The sequence below is a fragment of the Capra hircus genome, chromosome 26 (genome assembly GCF_001704415.2).
Source record: "Capra hircus breed San Clemente chromosome 26, ASM170441v1, whole genome shotgun sequence".
NCBI lineage: Eukaryota > Metazoa > Chordata > Mammalia > Artiodactyla > Bovidae > Capra > Capra hircus.
In genome coordinates this window covers 29,219,376-29,243,100 of record NC_030833.1, presented here as the reverse complement: position 1 = coordinate 29,243,100, position 23,725 = coordinate 29,219,376, and the positions used below count along the sequence as shown (strand labels likewise).

General features: G+C 40.9%; 1 protein-coding gene across 2 annotated transcripts in view; it reads right to left on the bottom strand.

Annotated features, from left to right (window-relative positions):
- The window catches only part of FBXW4 (F-box and WD repeat domain containing 4), an 87,505-nt gene extending 65,178 nt beyond the window's left edge, over positions 1-22,327 (bottom strand). Inside the window, exons 1-2 of one of the 2 annotated variants that reach the window (XM_018041142.1) lie at positions 19,177-22,327; positions 2,802-2,897 (exon numbers count right to left, since the gene is read on the bottom strand). In XM_018041142.1, coding sequence (XP_017896631.1) covers positions 2,802-2,897; positions 19,177-19,979 — 899 coding nt within the window. In that variant the 5' untranslated portion in view covers positions 19,980-22,327. The remainder of the gene's footprint in view (positions 1-2,801; positions 2,898-19,176) is intronic. The other variant, XM_005698404.3, reaches the window with a different exon arrangement.

The following is a 23,725-nucleotide window of genomic DNA, read 5'->3' as shown; positions in this document are numbered from 1 at the left end:
TTAAGCTTTGTGGTGACCCTATCTTCTTTTGGCTTCCCTTGTGGCTTAGCTGGTAAAGAATCCACCCACAATATGGGAGACCTGGATTTGATCCCTGGGTTGGGAAGATCCCCTAGAGAATGGAAAGGCTACCCAATCCAGTATTCTGGCCTAGAGAATTCCATGGACTGAATAGTTCATGGGGTCTCAAAGAGTTGTACATGACTGAGTGACTTTCATTTACTTATCTTCCTTGGAAAGTCAGAATAAAAGACCCATTAAATAGTCACTGTTAAAAGGAGAATGCTTGGGAGTTCCCTGATGGTCCAGTGATTAGGACTTGGTACTTTCACTGCCAAGGCCCCGGGGTTCAACCCCTGGTCAGGGAACTATCCCCCTAGCTACCCACGTGAAAGTCAAAGTGTTAGTTGATCAGTTGTGTTTGACTGTTTGTGATCTCCATGGACTGTAGCCTGCCAGGACCCTCTGTCTTTGGAATTCTTCAGGCTAAAATACTGGAGTGGGTAGCCATTCCCTTCTCCAAGGGATCTTCCTGACCCAGGGATCGAACCCAGGTCTCCTGCATTGCAGGAAGATTCTTTACCGTCTGAGCCACCAGGGAAGCCCAGCTATCCATGGTGCCTAAAAAATAAATGGAGAATGTTTAAGACTTGAATTACTGGCTACCTACAGACTTCTTTTGAGTAGACAGAGCAACCCCCCTCAAAAAAAAGCAATAATTGAGGGGTGGGGAAGAGCAAAAAGAAACCTTCCATTCAGATAAAATAATTTTCTTTCATTCTGTGTCCTCACTGATCTGAAGATAAAGTGGTAAGTTTCAAGATTCCAAGACTCCCATACACACCTTTTTCCCAATAGATCAGTTAGGGTGTGATAGAGAAAAGAGAAGAGTGAGCCCAGGGAAGCCCCATTCCCTTGTCCTACTAGAGCAAAGGGGCTACTTTTAAATGAAAGGAATAAAGCCATTTAGGAAAGGATGCTAATGTACAGATTAAATACCTAGATCCTCTCAGAGGATATCTAAGTTTCTGTACTAAAGCCTAAGTGTGGCAATGGCAAAACATAGCTCCAGAGCAGTGTACTACAGTTCAGTGACTACAGAGAAATGATTGGCTCTCACAGAAAGCTGATAAGAGAAATCCACAAACAGTTAAAAGATTCTAACCACAATCTGGCAGGAGGAAGAAACATTGGAAGCCACAGACCAGTCCCATGGCATGGAGTAAGCCTTAAAAACAAAGAGGACTCTGCCAGACACCATGCTCTCTGGTGGGGACTAAGCTCCTTTCCCAAGGTACATCTCCACAGCCTGTCTTACACCACAGCAGGGTCCTCGAGCTACCATGTCCCAAGCAAAGCATAGGGACAGATGATTCATCCCCATTTATAGAGACACCATCTCCCACTGCCAAGTCTGTCTGAGCAAACTGGGCTGTTTCTTCCCCAGACTCCTTAATACAAGCGTCATGGGAATGTACAAAAGTTCTGCAAATTGACTTGACGGACCATTAAATGCAGCTTGGACTTTGTAGCAACTAGTTTCTGCACATGAGGTTTTAACAAGTGTGTGCATATATTATTTGGAACATGTATAGTGTACAGATGCCTGCACTCTCATTCATTACGCACATTCCTCTTCAACATGCCCTTGCACAAGTTTGTGGCATACTCAAGTGGGCAACAAACAGAAGGGTTTGGAATTCATGTGTTTAGAGCCATCTGGTAAATAGCCATTTGCCCAGCACAAGAAACCAGGTTCATGCCAGGTGAACAGTGGAGAATCCCGGGGCAGCCTAGTAACCATTTTGTGTATTTATTTGCCACACTGCTTGAAACCAGTCCAAAGAGACATCAGGAACAAAACCCTGATAGAGAAATAAACTCTTTCTTCTGGCAATAAAAGTCAAATAGGAAGCAGAAGGTAAAGCCCTTTGTCATACAAATTCATCTTTCTTCCCAAGTTTCTTTACCATCACCACTACCACATAATTCACAGGAACTCGGGTCAGTGAAAGCAGCGGAAGCTGGACACAAGCAACACCGGACACTCCTTCATCACATGAAGAAGCCTGCCTGGCCCTATGAGCAGAGGTCCAGGTCAGCTGGAATGTGGAATCATGCTGTTCCCTGTCCATTCCAACCAATCAACAAGGAGTACTTTTTGGTGAGTAATCAAATAATAACTGGAATAATTTAGCATGAGTGAGGTATAAAATCTGTGGCATCAGCAGTGCCAAAGCCATTATTTAAATCTCCTGCCATTTTTTTCTAAGCTCTGCCTCCTATAACATATATATCCAAACCTTCAGATCCTATTTAGCTTTTTAATAAAAGTAGGGGAGAGCACTACAGGAAGCCAGGAAGGAAGGTGTAACTCCCTAGAGTAGAACTTTAAAAAAAAAAAATTATAAAACAAGATGAGGTGGAGTATTGGCTTCATTTCTTTCTTTTGATGAGGTGTATTAACAGAGGTTACTTCTGAGTGGTAGGATTTAGATAAGTTTATTTTCTTCTCTAATTTTTTCTTTTTTTCAAATTTCTACAATAAACATTTATTATTTTTATAATCATAAAAATACAGGCTCTGTTAAATTGAAGTACATTTTGGGGGGGGGGGCGGAATCTTTGTTTTAATGTGAAAAAAAGTTGTCCTTCTGATGCCCCCTTTGTGGTGTTTAAAGAATCAACGCTGGCTCATCACCCAAGTCAGGCACATTTATACTCCAGCTCGGACTAGATTTTTCATTCCCAGTATGCTTTTATGTCCCAGGGAGCTTTAAAGGAGTCAAGAGGCTACTTACCTGCATCTCCACTTCAGCAGAATCCCCTCTCGGCAGCGCCCCAACCTCCAGTTCTGAGATACCTTCACTCGTTCCTTTACTGGTACACTGGCCATCCTATGTCCAGAGGGAGGAGATAATCCAGTCACTACAACTCACTGACAACCACAGAAAACTCCCTGGGCTTATGAGTCAGGACTCAGGAACATCCAGAAAATATCTGGATAGAAGTGAAGGGGTTAGGAGATATGAAAGAGGTAACTCTTCTCTCTCCACACTAGGATAATCAAGAGAGTCGAAAAGAACAGCCTGTGCTTTGCAGTGTCCATAGTGATGCCAAAGCAATCTAACAGAGCGAGGGTAACAAAGAGTACTGGTACCTGGCTAGCCATGTGGAAAATATCCCTACCTCACACCATACAAAAAAATTAATTAAAAATAGATCACAGATTTAAACATAAAATCTAAAACTATAAAGCTGTCAGAGGAAAAAATATAAAAATAGCTCGTGACTCAAAGTAGGCAACAGTTTCTTAAGACACACAAAGCAATAATACAAAAGAAATATCCAACAAATTAGATTTTATCAAAATTAAAATTTTCTGCCCATCAAAATGAATACACAAGCCACAGTCTGGGAAAAAGTATTCACAAAACATATATTTGACTGAGAGGTTTATACCCCCCAAATATGAGGAAATCCTCCTTGTATATGTATATATTTTGAAGTCTAACAAGGAACTCTCCTACATTCTTGGTGAGAGATGACAACGGTACAGCCACTTTGGGAAAAAGTCTGGCAGTTTATTATTGATCTAAACATACACCTACTATGACTTAGCAATTGAGGCTTTCATAGGGGCTCAGACAGTAAAGAATCTGCCTGCAATGCAGGATACTCGGATCCAATCCCTGGGTCAGGAAGATACCCTGGAGAAGGAAACGGCTACCCAGTCCAGTATTCTTGCCTAGAGAATTCCACAGATAGTGAAGCCTGGCAGGCTACAGGCCATTACTCAAAAGAACTGAAAACATATGCTCACAGGAAGACTTACACAAGACTAGTCACAGGACAGATCTTCCCAGGATCCCATCTAGTACCCACATTGTATCTAGTTGTGTCTCCTGAGTCTCCTCTGGTCTAACAGTAGTTTCTCAGTCTTTCCTTATTTTTCATGATCTTCAATTCAGTTCAGTCGCTCAGTTGTGTCCAACTCTTTGTGACCCCATGGACTGCAGTCCATCACTGTCCTCCCTGTCCATCACCGACTCCCAGACCTTGCTCAAACTCATGTCCATTGAGTCAGTGATGCCACCCAACCATATCATCCTCTGTCATACCCTTCTCCTCCTGCCTTCAGTTTTTCCCAGCATCAGTCTTTTCTAATGAGTCAGTTCTTCGAATCAGGTGGCCAAAGTATTGGAGCTTCAGCATCAGTCCTTCCAATGAATAGTCAGGACTGATTTCCTTTAGGATTGACTGGTTTGATCTCCTTGCAGTCCAAGGGACTCTCAAGAATCTTCTCCAACACCACAGTTCAAAAGCATCAATTCTTCGGCACTCAGCTTTCTTCACAGTCCAGCTCTCACATCCATACACGACTACTGGAAAAACCATAGCTTTGACTAGAAGGACCTTTGTCGGCAAAGTAATGTCTCTGCTTTTTAGTATGCTGCCTAGGTTGGTCATAACTTTTCTTCCAAGGAGTAAGTGTCTTTTAATTTCATGGCTATAGTCACCATCTGCAGTGATTTTGGAGCCCAAGAAAATAAAGTCTGTCACTGCTTCCATTGTTTCCCCATCTAACTGCCTGAAGTGACGGGACCGGATGTCATGATCTTCATTTTTTGAATGTTGAATTTTAAGCCCGTTTTTTCACTTTCCTCTTTCACTTTCATCAACAGGCTCTTCAGTTCCTCTTTGCTTTCTGCCATAAGAGTGGTGTCATCTGCATATCTTAAGTTGGTGATATTTCTCCCAGCAGCTTCATCCAGCCCAGCATTTCACATGATGTACTCTGCATAGAAGTTAAATAAGCAAGGTAACAATATACAGCCTTGACGTACTCCTTTCCCTATTCGGAACCAGTCCATTGCTCCACATATGGGTCTGTTGCTTCTTCACCTGCAAACAGATTTCTCAGGAGGCAGGTTAGGTGGTCTGGTATTCCCATCGCTTTCAGAATTGTCCAGTTTGCTGTGATCCACAAAGTTAAAGGCTTTGGCATAATCAATAAAGCAGATGTTTTTCTAGAATTCTCTTGCTTTTTCTATGATCCAATGGATGTTGGCAATTTGATCTCTCATTCCTCTGCCTTTTCTAAATCCAGCTTGAACATCTGGATGTTCTCAGCTCCCGTACCACTGACGCCTTGCTTGGAGAATTTTGAGCATTACTTTGCTAGCATGTGAGATGAGTGCAATTGTGTGATAGTTTGAACATTCTTTGGCATTGCCTTTCTTTGGGATTGGAATGAAAACTCAACTTTTCCAGTCCTATGACCACCACTGAGTTTTCCACATTTGCTGGCATATTGAGTGCAGCACTTTCCCAGCATCATCTTTTAGGACTTGAAATAGCTCAGCTGGAATTCCATCACCTCCACTAGCTTTGTTTATAGTTACGCTTTCAAAGGTCTACTTGACTTCGGACTCCAAGATGCCTGGTTCTAGCTGAGTGATCACACCATCATAGTTATTTGGGTCATTAAGATCTTTTTTGTACAGTTCTTCTGTGTATTCTTGCCACCTCTTAATATTTTCTGCTTTTGTTAGTTAGGTTCATACCGTTTCTGTCCTTTATTGTGCCCATCTTTGCATGAAATGTTCCCTTGGTATCTCTAACATCTTGAAGAGATCTCTTGTCTTTCCCATTCTATTGTTTTCCTCTATTTCGTTGCACTGCTCAGTGAAGAAGGCTTTCTTATCTCTTCTTGCTATTCTTTGGAACTCTGCATTCAGATGGGTACATCTTTCCTTTAAAACTTTTAAAATTTCTTTTTATCTTTTGCCATTCTAAGGAGCAAAAAAAGATTCCTCCCTATTGTGCAAACATGTATTTTTTCTAATTATGGCTAAGACTGAATATCTGGTCATGTCTGAAAGCCATTTCTTCTGCGAAATGCTCATCTATGTCCTTTGTCCCTTTTCCAATTAGGCTTATGGTCTTTTACTTGTGTGTTTGTAAAGGCTCTTTATATATTCTGTGATGTCAATCTTTTCTTAATTTACTATTTGCTTTTACTTTATAGTATTTTTCCCATGCAGACATTTTGATTTTTATATATCCATTATTTCATGTCAATCTTTGCCAGAAATGACCCAAACTGATATGAATTTAATATGCAACAAAGTAAAGTGAGGAAAGAAATCACTACTTAATTAGGGCTGTTTGTATAACATCTCCCAGCCTTACTAGAAAGAAAGGAAAGAAGAAAAATATACATGCCTAGAACAGACTCTAAAATAGTTAACTTTGGGCAGCCAACTTTGGGTGTTTTTACTTTTTTCTTTATGTTATTTCCCAATTTTTTTTACAATGTAATATTTTGGTAAAGATAAAAATAGTCATTAAAATAATAATGCTTTTGATAAAACTGGATATCAATAGAGCAAAAAATTCTCATCTCATATCATAATATGTATATTTTCCCAAAATGAAAGAGTAAATTTAAAAGATTTTAACTAGAAGGTTTTCAGTATTTAAATTTTAAATAGTGTATAGAAGGAAAAAAAAGAATAAAATGAAAGTAACATAGTAGGGGAAGGCTAACAATTAATGCTATGAGTACAAGTTTTATCCCTAAAGCTTTTAAGGGACTGATAAAAATCTATCAGGATAACAGCCTGTCTCCGATACCCAGTCATTAATACCCAATAGCAGATAAGAACAGGCACACAGTGTTCACATGATAACACTGCAGAAACATCCTGAAACAATAAGAGTTTACAAACATGCACATTAAAACAATTAATCAAGTACCACCTCACATCTATTAAGTGGAAAAATCACATGCTAGCTTTGATTTGATAAAAGGCTTTGGGTTTCTTTACATATTGCTGGTGGCTTGCTAGTAGTCTTCCAGAAAGGAACTCTGTCAAGAAAAGTTGTTACAGGACAGCTTCCGACCCAGCATTCCCAACACTGTCTCACAAAGAAATAATTCAAAAGAAAAATATTTTTTACAAATATATTTATAGTTACAGCTATATATTAAGAGCTAAAATCTAGAAATAGCCCAAATGTCTATCTGTGGGGGAAAATGGTTTACTAATGCAATAGAATAAATATAGCTATGAGAAATGACAAATGTGAACACTGCGAAACATTTTGGATATTACTACAACAGTAGTGGTAATTTTAAAACAAAGTCTAATTTATAAAGATACTACATAAAACTATATACCGATAAATAGCTCAGAAGAGGTAAACAGATGGAGTTTTAGGAAATGAGTATTTCTTTTTAATATGCATCACATAACTGCTGATAGTTTGGTCTTTCCATTTTAACTTTAACCTTTTTATTGCGTTTCATTTAACTAATAGATTAAATGAAGTTGTGAGAAAGGCACAGAATGCAAATGTAGGAAACTTATCCGAGCCCCAGTCCTGCCTCTTACGACCTTGGTTACCTAATTTTTCTATTGTCCATTTTCTGTACATATGAAATAAGGACAGTATTTCATGCAATTGTGATGTTTTAAAATGACAATTAAAACAAAGTAACAGGTAAGTTACAAATCACTATGAAAAAGGTTATTTATTTTTTATATAGAGTAGTTTATATTGACAAATGGTGACATCACTATCGATAATCTAATAATCATTTATTTTTCTTCTAATTTAATTACATCTCGTAGAAATTATTCTTTTAAAGTCAGGCTGAATGATTAGGATTTGGGTACACACATGTTAAAGCTAAAATATATTACTGAATTCTTCCACTGGGTGAACACAGTCCTCAGTTTCACATTTCTAGACAGCAATCTACACTACTGCTAGATGGTTAGAAAACTGAGGTTAGCTATAAACAATCTCCTCTTTCATATCTGGGAGAGACTTGGAGATAAAATTTAACAGCAAGTCTAATCTTTTTCATTAAGACTTTAATTGTTTTGGTCCATCCTGTTAACTGTCTTTTATGGTCCTCAGTTTTAGCTCTAAGTTAGTAGGTAAAGGTGAAAGCAAAAATTGAATATTCTGGATCATAGCAAGAAGGAAATAAGGGGGAAAGAATCAATATACTTCCTGAATAAGGATAAGGACAATACTTCTCTCATCCCCCTGGTCACTTAAATGCCATTTGGTGACACTTTACTAAAGGTCAAACAAAACACTGCCCTGAGGGCCTGATCACAGCAGCAAGAAACTTTCAAAGTTGAACTTTAGAAGCTGCTACCAAGCGGCAGGTGCAGGCATCCTCTCCCACAAACAACAACATAATCAAAGTACTTGGCTCTGGCCCTTCAAAACAAATTTCTGCTCTAAAAAACATTCCACTTGGCTTTCACTTGAGAAATAGTGAAAAACAGTACCACTTTGCTAAAAGCAGCTTAACGCAGCTTTTTTTTTTAAATCCCTTTTGTTTGTTCAATTCTTCCTGATGGTTAATTTCCCTAGTTGGTGGCCAAATCATATGTATATTCTTACTGGCTTTAGCACCTGAAAAATCAGGAGGAAAAAAAAAAAAAAAAATTCCTCTCTCTGAAAACAAGTAGCCCTCCCTCCCTGTGGGGACCTATCACAGCCTAGTTAAAGGGAGTTGGTAGAACAAGGCATCCAAAGAGATTGAAAAGACAGGAGCAGGTGCCCCTGGGAATTCAGCAGGGACTCTTGCTTCCCATCCCAGAAACACTCTCCGGTTGGCTGTTCCTTTGACAGTTAGTGGTATAAAGTGGGGGTGCTCCCCCCAAAATGATTAGTGCCCTGTAAATAAACCTCTGGCGCAGCTGTTAACGCATGGAGAAATCTCTAACCTGGCCCGTGGGCCTGGTGGAACTTCCATTTTCCCAGCCCTCTTTTCTCTTGCCTCAGGCTCATTTTTCCACTTGGCCCCCCTCCCTCTCAGCTTTCCGGCACTTAGTCACCATTACAGTTTGACTGCATTCCTGGGTGCATGACCTATTTTAAACAAAAACAACACAACATGCACCCACAGTAAGCTATCAGGCCCCTTAGAATCTTGGCAACAGTGAGTCCAGAGGGACAGAAATTAATCTAGGCAGTTATCTAGAGTTCCCTTTCATTTCACCTCTCCTCATTCACACTCCAAACCAAAAGCAAGTAAATAAACTGAATTTGAAGAAAAATGGCTGAGGGATGAAGGGGGGAGGTGTGAGTATACTAGAGAAGTCATATCCACACAGTCTCTGAGATCAGAAACCTCCTGGATCACAAATCAATTTTCCTCTCTGGCTCATCTTGAAGTTTGATTCCCCTTGATACCGTGCATGTTACCTACCTGCTGACTGACATGATTTCCATAAATATAACATCTTGCTGCCTTGGGAATTCAGGAGAGGAGGGTATCTGTCCACAAGCACAGAACAAGGCCATCTCAAGGGGCACTGGGCTAAGGAGCGGGGACGGGACTATGAAAAATGATGCCTAGGGCTTGGAGTTTTAATTCAACATTTTCTCAATTTCTTTGCTCCTTTTGCTCACTGGTAAGCAGATTTCCCCCATACAGCCTGTGCCTACCAGTGCTGCTACCAAGACTAAGACTTTAGCTTTAATGTATACACAAATATTTAAACAGTCCAAGACAAGAAGCTTTGAACTCTTCGTTCATACATATGTTAGACTAAATCCTCCAGTGGCCTCACGAGTAGAGGTCTATAATTAAGGTTCAAATTAAATCAATGAAAAACCATATATTGTGTTAAACTCTTATCCTTCAGGCCAGGAATAGAGAACAGCCTCAACACCCAAGGTGAAGTGAGATTACAGAGAACATGCCCAGCATGACGACAGGACAGAGGCACAAGGAGAGCATGGAGCAGACCCAAATATCCCTTGAAAGGCCTCCAAACGTCAGCTCCCCATAATCGTTCAACCTCACCTCCCAGGGCTTCACACTCCGCAACTGAACTCCCACCAAGCCATATCTCTTTTACATTCCTATCCCCATATCTTCTCCTATATTGCCAGATCAGCCTACCTTTGTCCCCAACAAATGCTTACTTCCCACTTTAGGACCTAGTCAAATCCATCCACTCTTCAAAATCCAGCTTCAAGCTGCTACTTCCCTGACTCCTCCAACATTCTTCTCTCTCTCATGTGAATCCTTAGACTGAACCTACAGTAAACTTTGGCACTGTTAAGCTTTGCATAGCTGTATGCCTCGGTTGTCCAATACAGTCATAATTTCCACAAAATTGAGTTTTAAAACTCTCAGTATTTCTAAAAATGGATCTCAACCAGTATGCTTCAGAGCAGTGATATACCAGGAACCTTAAATAAGTCTGCTATAAATTTTTTAATGATTTATAGACCTTATTTTCACTCAACCAAAGATCCACATTTTTATGAAAATATCTGTCAGACAAATTGCTGAGCCACAATATGGCTTATGACACAATTTGCTACAAAAAAAACAAAGACTGCATGTGCAGAGCAACATACATGAACTTAACCTCTAAAGATATAAGAGTACAAGGTCAGGGCAGTAAACAGTTCTACTCAGACATTAACATACCAAAGCAAGTAAATGGACAGGTTTTTCAACTTTCTGAAGCCAGCTTTTTTAAAAGAAGACATTCATCTTTTAATCCTTTAATGTACTATCAAAAGTTCTATCACACAAAAATATGTTTTAGACACAAAAGGTAAGAACCTTGTTCCTAGTATAATAGGTATTTTGATAGATACTGTCTAGGAACTGCTTAAGCAAGTTCTCAAAAGTACAGTTCTCCCTTTGGCAAGTCACACTTTTAACAAGACTTACAGATTTTCAAGAGCCTAGACACACTACCTTCAAGCTCCAAAGGCCTTTCCTAAAAATGTACAAAATACCACACCTTCAGAAATTCAACCAAGGCCACCAAATTCTTATGCTAGAGAAGCTCAAGGAAAGGAATACAAGCAGATGAAGTATCTTAACGTGGCACCCACATGCCAAAGTTGTCCAAAGCAACGGGCATAACCCTGATTTTTTATGTGGGTTTAGGATTTAAGACCGTGTTCACACTCATTTCCTCCTGCTATTGGTCAACTTCTAAATTTGCAGGGCACTTGATCAGTGTTTGTATTATGCAAGACATTAGGAGATATTAAGCGGGAGAAAAAAGAATTTGATGTCCAAAACATTTTGCACAATGCTGAAACAAAAGTAAATAGATCTCTCTGGTACAGGACTTCCTTTAACTTACCAATGGGCACTGTGAGCTCTCAAGAGAGGGGATATGGAGCACAGCATTTCTCATACTCATTTAATCACAGAATCAGTTTTTCAAGAATCCACAATACAGCTTTCAGAAAGGCTGATCTAGCACTTTCTAACAATAAACAATGGCAAGAAAGATGCCACTATTTCTTGTGAACAGGCCATCTTCTGAGTCATGAATCAGGCACTACCAGACTCAGAAGTGAACTTGGTTCTCATATCATCACAATGACTTTTCCCTGGGCTCCCCATCTGAAATGTGAGGAATAATTATACTGCTCTGCTTCCCAGGGTTGTTTTTTTTTTCTCATTTTTAATCTTGTGATTGTGTTCCATATTAATCACCAAAACAGGTTCTCAGTCCAAGTGGCCAGGCTTCAAAATCACTGGTGCCCTTGCAGCCTGGATGAAGAGATGGAGAGAACATGAACCAGACGCCACTCAGAACGTTTTTACATCACCAGTTTCTAGGCCATTATGATAAAGTCAAACCGCAGCCAAGATAAGGAGAGGCTCTCCTTTAGTAACTCACTTCTGGAGGGAGGCCCCTTAGTCACACACAGCACTTGTATCTGAATCTTGACTCACCTTGGGAGACACTTTCTAAACGAAATTCAAGAAACACAGGAAGTCAGGGGAGATTCCCTGGATCTACAGGGAAGAAAGAAAAAGCAGCACCAGCAGAAGATTATTTCCTTTTCTCTACAGAGAAAGAACCCATTACAGAGCTAGTGAGCAGGGGAAATAGCTTTCCTTTCAGTGCAACAGCTTTCCAGGAAAAGTATCTCAACATATTTACTATAAAACAATTTAATTTCCCTGTCCCATCACCTGCCACCCCATCCCCATCCCCGCAAAAAGCCCACAGATTGTGGATTTCCTCTCATTCTTGGCAGAGTTACCAGAAGAAATATAATACCCTCTTCGGACTGCTCCCAACAGCTGCTGGAACAAGAGGGGGAGCTAGGGGTAACCTTCCAAAGCTGCCTCTAAAAATGACCATTCCCCCTGCCAAACCATGCAGTCAGTGAACACAAGACAGCCCTTTTTCTACTTTCTTAAAGGGGAGATCCCAAAAGCAAGTGTTCCCTGGCCCCAAATACTGGCCTTCAGCCCAACTGTCCTCCTCATCTTAACTCTAAGCTGGCACTTCTAATACCTAATTCTTCCTTAACATGCACTTCTTAAAATAATCATCTACTTCTCCACTAGCATTTTTGGCTAGTTTAACCTGCCAATATCCAAGTTAGGGTTCTTATCAAACTCCCACTCAAAGTAATATATCCTTGTCTCTGTCCACCTCCAAAATACTACATTCCTCAGGTGTGCACGCACACGTGCGCACGCACACACACACACATCTCCTTTCAGGTCAAGAACCTTCCTACAAAAACACCAAGGAACAAAGTCAGCAATGGTAAGGTTGCACTGTACCCCAGCCCTTTTCCCCTTCCCCAACATCATCTACACTAAATACACCTCAGTTCTGTCTAGAAAAGCCCCACTGCCAGGCAGCAGAGAAACTTCCAGTTAGCCTTCAGCCTCTCAGCTGAGACCACCAACAAAGAAGTTCATGAATGTCAACTGGGGGCACAGGCAATATCTCTCTTTGCTGAGGAGAAACTGGACAGAACCTCCAGCATCATTCCCCAAAGGTGACAGCCGGGGCTGAGTGAAGACCGTGAAAACTGTACAAGAGCTGGGGGAGAAAATATAATGCAAGGAATGATTTGGAATCAGGGGCAGGAGAAGGTGGAGGCATGAACTGGCTGACCCCAAATGTCTTTTCCATCTCTAACTCCTATGATTCTTTGACCTCCAATTTTGTGCTGCGAACAAGGAATGGAAAGTCAACAGACGTGGTGATGTTTTGAAAGAGCCTGGCAGTCTGCTCTTGTCATTTAGTGGCCTTTGCATGTATTTTTTAAGGTGTCTCCATGCCCTGTCTTCATTTCACAGTTGTCACCTTTCTCAGCAATTTGAGCTCATGTCAAATACCAAAAAAGAAGGAGAAGAAGAAAGAATGTACTGGCAATTAATTGTGGGCTAAAGAGGGGCAGACACAGGGGCCCATTGGGTGGCCCAGACTTTCAGGGAGGGCAATGTGGACAATTTGGATATAATGAAAAACTGACTTCAAGTTGAGACAAGGGAGTCAAACCTCTAACAAGAGATAAATTCTTTCTCCAGACAGTCTCATACTCAGTTTTAGATACAGCTGAAACCTTTACATGATTCAAAATTCATAAACACATTCTTAATTAGAACAAACATCTTGCTTCTATTGATTATACCTTAAATTCTAATACTTGTTCAAATCTGAGCAAGACTGCTAAATAAAAAGGTCTTTTCTCCAGAATAAACCAAATCTTTGGATTTTCAACTTCATCTGATGGCCGACACACCTGAGATAAATTCGGGAGTTTATCAAAAATCTGTTTCTGTAGATCAGAGTGTGGGGGCATGTCAATTTTCACTGGAAATTCAAAACTCAACTTTCTCCTTGTTTTTCCAAACAATCTCATCTTAAATATTCAAAAGTTATTGGAGCCTGGCCTCAAGCAGAGTCTACCTGAAATTCTCCCTGTTCCATGGTTCTGAGTTAGGACTAGAAACTAATTCAATGCCAGGGTTACTCGAGAGTTAAAGTTAAGCTGCCACACAAAGATAATTCTTTTCTATGTCAATCACTTAAAAATAATTTTTTTTAATGTGTATGCTTCATCAGTAACCTCACTGCCAGTTTGATTTCAAGCAGCTCAAGCACAATCTTTACCTAAGATGAAGGGGCTAGACATAGAAAACTGAAAGTAAGAAACAGTATTGAAATACTTACAGAGACTTCATTCCAACATGAACTATTTATCTTGTAGATTATGAGGACTTTGGGTTTCTCCATGATTCTGCCTTCAAAGTTAGAAGAGTCATCCCCTACTGTTTGAGTTTTACAGACTAGAAAGGAAATAAGCAGCTTCCATATTCTCACAGTCTTGAAGGAAAGTCTTCCAGTTTGCATTTGGAGGTACTGACTGCACTAGACCATTTCCTGTTTCCACAGGTGTATTGTTTTATTTATTTCAAATATGTAAACTGAACTCACTTTTATTAACTCACAAAACCATTCAAAACAAGGCCTTTCCAAAAAGTTGAAAATAAATACAGCCATGAACTGGAGAACAAGAAAGTGATTGCTTTCTAGGTACCGTAGAAAGATGAAGGAGAGAGCCAAAGTTACTTTATGTTGCTAACTGTTTTTTGAAAATCACTGTTAAAGCCTTAAAAGTAACCAGTGAGCAATGTCTTTTCTGTTCAGAGTTAGGAAACTTTATGCTTTCTGGGTCAAAAAAATGCTCTTAGGTGCAATCATTTTAAAACAAACAAACACACTCTGCTTATCTGTGTCCATCTCACCACTTTGGACGTTAATCATCACTGAAATAGATACCCCAGTCCCTCGGCCTCAAAGAGCTCCAAGCCTACAAGACTCTGGCTAAGGAATGAATGTACATGCCAGGGCAAACACCTCAGAGCCTGACCCCCTAAACACCTATTGTTAATTCTAGGCAAATCTATGACAGGCAAACGCAAGAGAGAACCCAGGTAATGCTCAAAGGATATTTGAGATAAAACTCAAGTTTGAAAACATACAGGACTTACTTTAGGAGGGAGACGATCAAGAGAGGTAAAAGTATTTAATATAAGACTGCAAAAGTATTTTTTAATAGATTTACATACATGGGTATACTTTTTTCTTTCCATTCCTTGCTTTTGTTAACTTACAGTGTCCAAATTTACAATTAGCACCTTTGCTCTTCCACCTGTCATACTGTCTAACTTCTTGCATTTAGCCTATATTATAAACTGACAGAGTTAAATTTCATTGTTTTGTTCTTGAAGACTGAACTAGCTTAGTTTTGCCTCTACTCTTTAGGGAAAACTTAAAAGATTGCTATATGAAACATTTCCTTGATTTTTATATTAAAGATATTTCTATCCCCCTAGGATTCATAGAACTTTCAAACAAAACTGATTTTAAACCAGATGAGGGACTCAAACTGTCTTTGTGTCCACTTGAAAAAAAAAAAGCTCAGGAAACCTACCAGTGTTCACTGGTAGAGCAAGAGGCCTAAAGGGAAGCAAATTATTTGTTTGTGGTTTCAAAGTGGCCAAAATGCCTTCAAGCACAAGTATAAGACCATTAACAAATCACAAGGAACCAAAGCAGTTCATCTTACTCAACAAAGCTATGATCAGTTAGGAAGAGCCAAACTGAATGGGACTTGCCCTGGGCCGGAAGGTCAGTAAACCTTAGCAGTTTGTGTTTCTGAGAATTCAGGAGGCTCTTCGGCAGGGAGAGCAGACCCTAAAGCCCACAGCTTCTGCTGTCCTGTTTCCAAAAACATTCAGGACAGGTGAGAGAAATTCAGCCATGTATGTGTTTTCCCCCATCTTCTGTCTTTAGGCAGCCTCTCTCTGTCAAACCATCTCCACTTTTGCTATATACAGACTGACTAGAGGAGAAACCATGCAACTTGGAAGTTCCATTTTACAACAATACATTGAGTGCCTACTATGTGCTGAACACTGTGCTATCACTAACACATCACAATGGTTAAGCCTCGTTTTACTGCTTATGTTACTCTCATTCTTTATAGATGATAAAACTCTGGGGCAGTGAAGTTGTGTGGCTTCTCATAAAATGAAGTTTTGTGCTTATAAAAAACTTGTCCTACTGTCCAGTGTGCAGTTAATTAGCCCAAAATATGAACTACAGCCCCACCACAATCCAAACATCCATACTTTCACTGAACTTTGGGCCCAGGCTCCCTAATGCCCTAAGATGACTGGGGTACATGCCATCTCCCTCCAGGGATGATAACCGCCCCTCTTGGTGGGTTATCCTGTCTCTGCAGCTGTCCAAAAACAGACCACACTGGTAAACATTCTCTCCACCTGCTGTAACACGCATAACTTTCTCCCTCAACTCAGAAAACATGAGCATGACCCTGCTCTTTATCAAGTGTTATGGTAAAACAACTTCCTAGAAGGCTGGCGATACCACATCCTAGGATACAGGCAAGAAATCAAAACATGTGGCTAAAAAATAACAAAGCCAAATCACCTGGCAGTCTCAACGCACTTTATACTGTAAACTCATTTTCATTTTGTTATTATCACTTACAGAATGCACACTCATTCACATTATCTCCCAGAGCATTTGAAAAGGAAAGAAAAATAAACATAAATTCTTTCATTTGTTCATTCAGTGTCTATAAGGAGGGTAGTCTATGCCCATACTACCTTGAAAGGGCTCGATCTCATCTATAAGGAGAGCAAGAAAGCCAAATTTTGCCATGGCTGGATTGGGTTTAGGCATTTCAGACAACTGTTCTTCGAGGTCAACTGATACGTTCTCTGAAAGTTTTTCGTTGTAAGAAATGAAGACGGGCTTCCCTGGTGGCCCAGTGGTTAAGAATCCACCTTGCAATGCAAGGGACACTGGTTCAGTCCCTAGTCTGGGAAGATCTCAAACCTGGCAGGGCAACGAGGCCCGTTGAGCCTCTGCTCTGGAGGACATGTGCAACAATTACAAAAGCCCTAGAGCCTGTACTCTGCAACAAGACAAGCCCATGCAGCAAGAGAGACCCAGCACAGCCAAAATCAGCAAATATATGTATATTTTAAAAAATTCTTCTAACAAAATGAAGGTAACAAGACTTATATGCCCCTTAAATCCCAGAAAATCATTATTATCAACAACAAAATCATACTAGAAATATAAAAGTTAAAACAATAAGGTTCAACATCATTAATAATACCCAGCTGGAAAACATACTGAAAAAGAGATTGCATCCCACCAAAAAAAAAAAAAAAATAGCATATTTGGGAATAGTAACAGATATGTAGTTACTTTACAGTGAAATCCACAGAAACTTTTGAAAAGGCACAGAATTTTTTTTAGCTAGGGGGCTGAATGAGAATGGAGATGTCACACTCTCACACACACACAAATCACAAATCCAACAAGGAAAATTTAACCCTAACAGATATTACACTCTATCAAAAGGCAACAATATTTAAAATAGAATGGAAATGGAAAAATACATCAGTGGAACAAAATAAAGTTCAGATATAGACCCAATATATATACATACATATATGTATGTATATGTGACTATATACACATAGATATATAAAGTCAATATCTGTCAAAGTAAGCTTTCTAAAACAAATTATTTTGTCTTTCTAAAGGGAAAGACACGAATTACTTAACAAAAAGTTTAGTGGTAACTAGGTAACTGTTTAGAAAAAAAGAAGGTTGAATTCAGGGCCCTTACACCGAAAGAAAAGTGATATTGATGAAAGTGTTGACAATTAAAAAAAATCAAATTATAGGAAAACCAGCAGAATGTCAAAGAGAAGATTTATTATGTCTGTGGGAGGAATCATAAATTTCTCAGTTTTGGAAGGGGAAGGAAAGATTTAAAAAATCACACAAAAACTGACATATTCTGATATATTTAAATCTAAAACTTCTATAGGCTAAAAACAGTGAAATAAAAAGAACAAACTGGGGGGAATATTTGCATCAAAGATGACAGATTAGATCCTAATATCTATGACCCACAAGGATTGGAATCTAAGAGTAGTGTCAATACCCCAATAATAAATGGGCTAAGACTAGGAAAAGACAATGTCATAGGTGAAACAAACACAGGGGAAAATACTTATCCTGCTAAAGGAAGGCAAAATAACAAAACTTTGAGATATCATTATATGTCCACTAAAATAGCAAAGATTTTTAAAATTCTTATATGAAATCGCCGCTAGTGCCACTGTAACTTGGTACAATGCCTTTTTACAAACCATAACCTTTGACTCAATAATGCCAATCTTCAGAATTTATTCTAAGGAACCAATTCAGAAAGACATGTATTATACAGTATCTGACATATCTCAATAAAGCTGTTACCAAAAATGCATTAATTATTCATTTCCTTGTTATCTATGACAGCAAAAAGCTGGATACAGCATGAAAGTCTAATATTAGAGGAAAGTTTTTAATCTCACAGTACAGCCCACAAACATTATGTACCTATTCTGCTAGATCAGTAGGATAGCAACTAAGTGGGGGAAGAAGTGTGCAAATGAAAAGCAATTTTTAAAACTGAACAGATGCCTAGAGGTGATGATATTATAACTTTTTATGTTTTACACCAACTTTTCTTAATGTTGCTATATTGTATTAAAACTATCTTTAAAAAAATTTTTAATCCAAATTGGATGGAGTTGGGTGCAATCAGAAAGTTTTTACTCCATTTCCACACATTTTCTCCCCTTCCTATGTAACAGCTTACATGATTAAGTTCTGCATTCACAGGCTTCAGATCCTACTAAGAACAGGCCAAATTACAATACCATGCCTTCACGTACAGTCTGTACCTCATCCAACTCCCTGCCATAAGCAGGTACCCTTATTGTGTGTCATTCTGCCTCCATCAAGTCATAAATTATCGCTGACACTTGGACCAAGGGCCTTTTTTTTTTGGAGTGTGAGCCCTTTTCTCCATATTTGATTTTATCAGAGCCCAGAAGCCTAACGGAGTGAGAGGATGAATGTCCACAAAAACGTCCTGATAGACCACACAGGGGACATGAGTCCTACACCTGTATGAGAGGAGGCCTCTAAAGCCACAGACCAGCCGGGCTCCTCTGGCGCTGAGGAACCCAGGGGGTCAACGTCTGCGAAAAGGCACATTTAACAGCTGAAGAGAGTGCTTAAGATGGCTAATTGTGAGGAGCTGCCCACAGAGAGGGTGCTGACTAAGGGAGATGCTCTTGGGAGGTTTCCTCAGATGGAGGCCTCCGAGAGGAACTGGGTGCTCGGGAAGGGGACGGGTTTGGACCTCGGAATTCAGGGTACGACACGGCCCCAGGCCGACCAGGCCGCGGCGCCCCGCCCTTTCCCGGGACGCGGGCCGGCCTGGGGCGGGGAGCGGGCGGGCGCTTACAGGTCGGTGCCGAGCCGCGTGAAGCCGGAGTTGAGCGAGGCCCGGGCTATCCGGCGCCAGAGCAGGTCGCAGCTGGTGAAGCGCCGCAGCCACCGGCACACCTGAGCCAGGCGGCCGAGGGCCTGCATGTCCAGGTAGGAAAAGATGAGCAGCAGCAGCTCCTCCGGCAGGCACAGGAGTGCGGGCCCCGCGGCTGGGCGGCAGGCTGGCTCCCGGGCCGCCGCCGCCGCCGCCGCCTCCTCCTCAGCCGCTGTCGCCATGGCCGCCCGTGTCCCCGCGAGGCGGCCCCAAGCCTGACTCCCCCGTCCCTGTGCTCTTGCCGGCCTGGCGCCCTCCCGCCTCCCAGTCCTGACCCTCCATTCCTCCTTCTTCCCCTCACTTCTCCCTTTGGCCTCCTTTCGCGCCCCTGCGCTCCCCTCATCTCCCCTGACGAGCCTTCTCGCCCCTTCCTCCACGCTTCCGCCTCTCTCTCCTGCCTTTCCTAGGCCTGCACTCGGTCCCGCCTCAGCCCCCAGCCCCGTTTCCTCCTTCGCCTGTGGCCGCTCCGGCTTTCCTTCCGCTCCGTTTCCTTTTCCGCCTTGCCCTGCTCCCGCCTTCCCCTTCCCCTTCCTCCGCTTTCCTCTCGCGGCTCTCCCTTCCTCCTGCAGTTTCCTCGTCTCCCCGCTCTCGCCCTCGCCGGGCCCACCGTTCCCGGGGGCCCCCACGCCGCCCTGGCTACCCATGAGCGGCCGCGGGGCCGGCCCGACGCGGAGCCAAGCCCGAGCCGCCGCCACAGCCGCCGCCCTGGGAGGAGGCGACACCATGCCGGACCGGGTCACATGGGGCGGCGCGGGCCGAAGCCTGGGCCCGCCCCTCACACCCGAGGCCGTGGAGCGGCTTCGTAGTGCGGGCGGGGTCGTAGAACGGCCCCCTCCCAAGCCCCGGGCCGCCCCGAGCGTGTGCCGGAAACACAGCGTGAGTTCATCTAGCACGTGAGGCCCACCAAGCGCCTGGTTAAGACCGCCCGAGGAGCTTCTGCCTTCAAGCAGCAGCTAGTTTGAGGCCCTGCCCTCAAGAAGCACCCACTTGGGTGGCCCTCCCCCTCTCATACCCCTCTTCTGCCTCGTCTGATGCCTGCTTTCCACAGGCCATATACCAGGGCCTCATGAACTGCACCCCTAGAAGTTGGCAGGCTCCTTAGGCCGGGTTCTCACATTGGGTATATACCTCAGTTCTAGCAATGAGCTGGTATTTTTGACATTTTGGAAGACTGCAGTCCTCTAGGTCCTGCATCCACTCCCTGGTCATGGATAAGCAAGTGGTAAAGCTATTAGTCACCACCCAAGTGCAAGTGGATTCTCCAAGGTCATCCAGGAGCCCTTCCCCACACCATTCATTCCATTCACACTGCTAATGCTGCTGCCAAGTCGCTTCAGTCTTGTCCGACTCTGTGCGACCCCATAGACGGCAGCCCACCAGGCTCCCCCATCCCATTCACAAGGGTACCATTTTGAAGAGAGAGCTAAGAAAAGGCTACTGAAGTCCCATGCTGTCCCATACTGTTTCCTCTAGTCACACATGGCTTAGGGGCATTGAAAATGTGACTAGTCCAAATTGAGGTGGATTTTGAAGACTTATGCAAGATAAAGAATGTGAACTATCGTATTAATAGTTTTATAATACATGTTGAAGTGATAAGATTTTTGATACATTGGCCTAAATATACTTTTGTAACTACTAGAAAGGTTAGAGTTATACATGTGACTTGAATTTGCAGCCCACATTTTTTCTATTGAACAGCACTGGGGAAGGCAGTAAGATTTGCAGGTGGGGGAGGAAGATACCTATCCCTAAGTATCCTGTGCCCCAAACCCTAATAGTAAAAATTTTAGGGGTTTATTTTGTTTTTACATCTTAAGATCCATTTTCAGGAGCAAGAATGAATGAAATATCAACTCTGGAAATTATTCAATAGGTAGCATAAGGCAAGACCTAAGAGAGGAAGGACATTGCATTATGTCACCACAGAAGCATCATGTAACAAGGTCAGACCGGAATCTGGCTTTGCCCTAGAACTGCTTTTTGATCTTAGCAAAACAACAACAAAAAACCCCACCTATCTTGGCCTTTTAGTGTTCTCAGTCTGTAGTGGAGATAATGCCTCTGCCTTACTTTCGAGGGATAAATGAGATGATCCCTGTAAAATGCTTTGAACTCCTCTAAGAAAATTCTCAATAATAGTTACAGGTCAAATCCTGTTACAAAAAAATACCCTACAAAAGGTGTGTGTTTGGGGGAGGTACAACAAAGGCTTTGTGTAGAAAAAAGATTTCCAAACTCCAGCCAGTGGTTTACTTATTAAAAGCAATATTTGACATGACATTTCAGTACAACTAAAGAATTTAGACCATCTCTTAGAAATCATTATAAAGATATTTACTTATTTCATACTGTTAGAAGGCTGTTGAGGTAGGAATGCTGAATATTGAGGTAATATCAACTCAACGTTTATTGATTTTGCTACAGTTGTATACTGTGAGCCACTCTGGAAGGAAAACAGATGAATATAGCATATGGTTCCTACATTTTGTCTTCTGATTTGTGTTAAACATGTTTGTAATTTCTTACTGTTTATTTTTTTTTAACCATTTCTTTACACAGAGTAAAACTAAGTAATTCATCCACACTGTACCTTGTTTTCAGTAGAGGACTTGAAGGCACAGAAAATTGTTTAATTAAATCAAGTATTAAAATCCACAGTCACACAAATGCAACTTATTCTTTATCCCATGTTGCCCTCATTACTGGAGAAATTAAACCATCACTTAAAAATATCACCTTCTTTTGCACCCAAACTAGAGATCAAGTGAACTAAAATTTATGATTTCCAAAATAAGCCAAAGTACTCACTATGCAGAAAGGCAAAGCCAAAATGGAAAATTGGCATATATTCTGTTATTTGGTGGTGATTTGGTGTATCCCTAAATTCCTAAGCTATTAAAAAAAAAAAAATACCCCTACAGTTTAGTTTCAACTCAGAGAAGCACCTAGAATTTTTCATCAACCATCCCTCCCTCATAAAGCAAAAAAAAATCCAATGTGGGATTTAAACCAAACTTGAAAAAAACTACATCATAACAAACACTTTTAAAATTCTTTTTGGAGACAGGTTATTTAAAAAAATCAGCTGCATGGGAATTTCCTGGTCGTCCAGTGGTTAGGACTCCATGCTTTCACTGCCCAGGCCCTGGGTTCAATCCCTGGTTGAGGACCTAAGATTCTACACACTGCATGGTACAGCCAAAAAAAGATAAAAAATCAGCTGGGACTGAAAAAAATGATTTGTAACAAAAGTAAATGCATATCTTCATGGAACACTGAATGGTGTTTTATTATCAAGGAAAATAAACACGTTAATAGCTAGGAAAAAAAGAAAATAAAAAGAGTACACTGGACTTCAGAACATCTTTAGAAAATCATCAACTCCCTTGAAGTTTAAATCCAGGAAACAGTGAAATAATATGGAGGGCAGGGTTGAAATTTACATTAAAAAAAAAAAATCTTTTCTTTATTTTAATTTGGCTGCACTGGGTCTTAGTTGCTGCATGTGGGATCTAGCTCCTTGTCCAGGGATCGAACCCAGGCCCCCTGCATTGGGAGTGCAGAGTCTTAGCCACTGGACCACCAGGGAAGTCCTTACCTTATTTTTAATAAGGCATTTTAAATTTAGAATTTGAATAATAAGTAAACTGTAAGCATTGGACTACTTTTAACTTAGAATGCCAAAAACATGAAATTCATAATATTCTATTTTTTTTCACTCAAAAAAGAGAAAAGTTTTATTATTGAGTAAGCATTACACCATGCCTATTGCAGTTAATAACTAAAAAGATGTTAGTTAAATCAAAAAGAAATCTCACCCTTTTATAAAAAATATGGAACGCTTCACGAATTTGTGTGTCATCCCTGCACAGGGGCCATGCTAATCTTCTCTGTATCATTCCAATTTTAGTATATGTGCTACCGAAGCAAGCACTCATAATATTTTAAAACATAAGACTCAATTTCTTTTTTCTACTTTTTAAATAGAAGATAGGTGATTTGCAATATCAGTTCTAGGTGTATAGCACAGAGACTCAATATTTTTATAGATTATATTCCATTTTATTATAGAATATTGCCTATATTTCCTATGCTGTAAAATGTATGAGACTATGAATTTCACTGAGAATTCAGAAATACTAATATTAATTTAGCTTCCCTAGTGGCTCAGAGGCTAAAGCGTTTGTCTGCAATGCAGGTAGACCTGGGTTCAATATTACTTTACCTTTAGAGAAGATTTTTAAGTTCAGATGTAAAGTTCTTTGTGTATGTCCATGTAACTGACTTGCATAGTAGTAATTATTGTTACAAGTATTTTATATGTTTAGGATTGTGAAAAAGCTAGAACTGTGTGTTCTGTACATTCTCGTAAACATAGATGACAATCTTAGGCAGGAGACTCCTCCCACATCCAATATGCCAGTGCCCGCATGCCTCTTAAGCCCTCAGGGCCCCAGCCTTTAACTTT